Source organism: Oncorhynchus masou, chromosome 29, assembly GCF_036934945.1.
Source record: "Oncorhynchus masou masou isolate Uvic2021 chromosome 29, UVic_Omas_1.1, whole genome shotgun sequence".
NCBI lineage: Eukaryota > Metazoa > Chordata > Actinopteri > Salmoniformes > Salmonidae > Oncorhynchus > Oncorhynchus masou.
Genome location: NC_088240.1, coordinates 10,958,130 through 10,962,562, shown reverse-complemented (window position 1 = coordinate 10,962,562; position 4,433 = coordinate 10,958,130). Strand labels below are relative to the sequence as shown.

Sequence of the window (4,433 nt, the reverse complement as noted above, 5' to 3'; positions counted from 1 at the left end):
CAGAATACCAGGAACACCAATCACACCCTGTCTTTCACACCAGATACCATAGGTTAAGAATCAGTCAGAATCTTGATGGATTGTGTTTCATGAGAGTAGCATACAAAAGCGTGCTGCAGGGGCTGCAACTCTACTTCCTATCAGAAGGTGTCACTCCACACTCAAATGAGGCTACTACCAGCAGCTGCTGGATTTATGAATGTAATTCTGGTTCCACTTAATTCTGGCATAGACCACAATGGCACATTTGGGGCAGTTGAAATATGCTGTCGAAAATAAAAGATGTGTCTCACAATTGACTTTATTTTTGAAAGACTATTGCCAAATCTTAATATTCAGATTGATATTGTACATTGTTTGTTAGCTTCAGTTTCATTTTAAAATGTGTTATTTTTGAAAGACTATTGCCAAATCTTAATATTCAGATTGATATTGTACATTGTTTGTTAGCTTCAGTTTCATTTTAAAATGTGTTTCAACAGCTTGACCATTTCTGTTCAAAACCTGCCCAGTGATAAAAGATGGAATGCTCGGCGTCAGGGATATAAATAAAAAGTCAAGGAAAGTATTATATGAATACCAGACAAGCATTACATTTCTTACTGCTCAGTGACACACGCATTGTTCACAAACATAGTTTACGGGGGATGATGCCAGCGAGCGTAACATCACCATAATCTCACTAGGAATAGAAAATGGTCACGGATACCAGTAAAGGGATGCATGGTGCGTGAACTCTCTCCCGCCTCCTCCGAGACGCCGCCTCTTCCGTAGGTAGGGAAGAGTTTAAAAGCAATCTTGAGACGCGGGACACTTCATAAAAGGGACAGTGCGTCGTTTTCACGGACTGGTAGTGGACAGGAGCTGACGGAGAGCAAGAACGTCTTTATTGGGAATACCCGCGGAGTTTATGTTGAGTAGTTTTGAGATTCACAAGACAATAAAAATGAAATCTCCAAAATTGAAGTCTCAAGGCAAATGTGAGTTGAAGAATGATGACCATTTTGTTCTTGGGATTTCCACTGGACAAAATATAATGCATTGAACACTTACCAGGCATGGGGTTAGTTTAGCGTTTGCAGAAAAGGAGCCTTAAAAGCTATGTCAGATAGTGTGGTTGTTATTCAACATCTGTTAGAATTTGACAATGTCTTTACTACAATGTAACATGCGTGTTGCACACGTTTATTTAATGACACAAAAACATAGACCATCAATAGGTTAGCACGGGATAGGATAAATTAATATAGAGCAATTTATTTCATTATGATAACTGAAATGAATTCAATTAAATATAATTTTAATGGGAATGGTTGTTTTCATCAGTTATTTCAGCTACATTCCTTGAGGAGGAGGATGATCTGTCTGACGTGCTGTGTGAGTTTGACGCGGTGATCGAGGATTTTACGTCGCCGGTGGAGAAAAGACACTTCCGCTACGACGAGCACCTGAAGACAGCGAAGAGACGCAGCAGCGCCAGCGTCAGTGACAGCGGCATCAGCGACTCGGAAAGTAAGTGAACCACACCCACACGCACACACACGCACACACACACACACACACACATATATATTGTAGAAATTATTATGGAGTATATCTGGAACAAAGGTTGAGCCAACGATCTTGATTCACACTAATGTGCCATAAAGTTCCAGACCTTTTTGGTGGTGAAATTACATTCAGTAGTACACTCGTAGAAAAAAAAGATTATTCAGCAGTCCCCATAGGGTTGTGAAAAGGTTGTACATGGTACCCACATTTGTATTTTTTATTTAACTAGGCAAGTCAGTTAAGAACAAATTATTCTTGACAATGACAGCCTAACTGGGGAACAATGGGTTAACTGCCTTGTTCAGGGGCAGAACGACAGATTTTCTTTTACCTTGTCAGCTCAGGGATTTGATCCAGCACCTGGAACTAAAAGGGTTCTTCAAAGGGTTCTCTTATTGAGGACAGCCGAGGGAACCCTTGTAGGTTCTCTATAGAATACCTTTTTTTTCTAAGAGTGTAGCATATATAAAACACTGAAGCAGTGAGAGGTCCTATCAGTAGCCTAGACATGTTCCTGTTAAACAGGGTCCTTGGAGCGTTACCGTTTGCACTGAGACGCACAACTCCTGCTACTTCGTATAGTGCCAGGCAGAGCTGATAGGTGATATCTTGTCATGTGTCCAACGAGTGCTATTCCCGGTCTGCTGAAGACCTATATAAGCCGTATACACACACACACACACACACACACACACACACACACACACACACACACACACACACACACACACACACACACACACACACACACACACACACACACACACACACACACACGAACTCGAACCCTCAAAACCTAACTCTTTACATTCTCTATAACTCTCTAACTTTAACCCTGGACACTACCCTTCCTAACCCTCCAGCTCTAACCCTGGACACTACCCTTCCCAACCCTCTAAACTCTAACCCTGGACACTACCCTTCCTAACCATCTAACCCTGGACACTACCCTTCCTAACTCTCTAACCCTGGACACTACCCTTCCTAACCCTCTAACTCTAACCCTGGACACTATTCTTCCTGACCCTCTAACTCTAACCCTGGACACTACCCTTCCTGACCCTCTAACTCTAACCCTGGACACTACCCTTCCTAACCCTCTAACCCTAGACACTACCCTTCCTAATCCTCTAACTCTAACCCTGGACACTACCCTTCCTAACCCTCTAACCCTGGACACTACCCTTCCTAACCCTCTAACTCTAACCCTGGACACTACCCTTCCTAACCCTCTAACTCTAACCCTGGACACTACCCTTCCTAACCCTCTAACCCTGGACACGACCCTTCCTGACCCTCTACCTCTAACCCTGGACACTACCCTTCCTAATCCTCTAACTCTAACCCTGGACACTACCCTTCCTGACCCTCTAACTCTAACCCTGGACACTACCCTTCCTAACCCTCTAACTCTAACCCTGGACACTATCCTTCCTAACCCTCTAACCCTGGACACTACCCTTCCTAACCCTCTAACTCTAACCCTGGACACTACCCTTCCTAACCCTCTAACCCTGGACACGACCCTTCCTGACCCTCTACCTCTAACCCTGGACACTACCCTTCCTAACCCTCTAACTCTAACCCTGGACACTACCCTTCCTGACCCTCTAACTCTAACCCTGGACACTACCCTTCCTAACCCTCTAACTCTAACCCTGGACACTATCCTTCCTAACCCTCTAACCCTGGACACTACCCTTCCTAACCCTCTAACTCTAACCCTGGACACTACCCTTCCTAACTCTCTAACCCTGGACACTACTCTTCCTAACCCTCTAACTCTAACCCTGGACACTACCCTTCCTAACCCTCTAACCCTAGACACTACCCTTCCTAACCCTCTAACCCTGGACACTACCCTTCCTAACCCTCTAACTCTAACCCTGGACACTAGGCTTCCTAACCCTCTAACTCTAACCCTGGACACTACCCTTCCTGACCCTCTAACTCTAACCCTGGGCACTACACTTCCTAACCCTCCAACTCTAACCCTGGACACTACCCTTCATAACCCTCTAACTCTAACCCTGGACACTACCCTTCCTAACCCTCTAACTCTAATCCTGGACACTACCCTTCCTAACCCTCTAACTCTAACCCTAGACACTACCCTTCCTAGCCCTCGAACTCTAACCCTAGACACTATCCTTCCTAACCCTCTAACTCTAACCCTGGACACTACCCTTCCTAACCCTCTAACTCTAATCCTGGACACTACCCTTCCTAACTCGTTCTGCAGACATGTAGTTTCTAGAACGCACTACATGAAGTTCTCTTTCCACATCATCCCTCGGAAACTCTAACACTCACATGTGGTTGGGAAATGAAACCGGTGTCCAGTGGGGGAACGGGAGCATATTTCTGTCTGTGTGTAACTGTGTGAGGCTATCCCATTTGGGTTAGGGCCCGAGGCGTCGCCAGCTGTGGAAGTACGTCTTTAAGACAGTGTACAGTGTATACACACACACACACACACACACACACACACACACACACACACACACACACACACACACACACACACACACACACACACACACACACACACACACACACACATTATGGTAATGCACAGCTTGACATCTGAGAGATGGCAAAACTGCTTATGTCAATAAAATCTAAGAAGGTATAGGCTTCCACAGAGACATGGCTGGGTTGGAATATGGGGGCTTGTGTGCCAAATATGCAGCAGCAGCTCAATCTAACCCCAAGATCTCTGGACTCTGATCAAGGTGTGTGTGTGTGTGGCGCTGCGTGGTGGAGGTCAGGGTAAATATTCTTTCATGATCCAGTGGGGAGAGAGAGAGAGAGAGAGAGAGAGAGAGAGAGAGAGAGAGAGAGAGAGAGAGAGAGAGAGAGAGAGAGAGAGAGAGAGAGAG

At 45.2% G+C, this 4,433-nt stretch overlaps 1 protein-coding gene across 2 annotated transcripts in view; it reads left to right on the top strand.

The window, feature by feature from the left end:
* The first annotated feature begins 791 nt into the window (after positions 1-791).
* The window catches only part of LOC135521106 (regulator of cell cycle RGCC-like), a 14,734-nt gene continuing 11,092 nt past the window's right edge, over positions 792-4,433 (top strand). Inside the window, exons 1-2 of one of the 2 annotated variants that reach the window (XM_064947045.1) lie at positions 792-980; positions 1,327-1,512. In XM_064947045.1, the coding sequence (XP_064803117.1) occupies positions 911-980; positions 1,327-1,512 (256 nt within the window). In that variant the 5' untranslated portion in view covers positions 792-910. The remainder of the gene's footprint in view (positions 981-1,326; positions 1,513-4,433) is intronic. The other variant, XM_064947046.1, reaches the window with a different exon arrangement.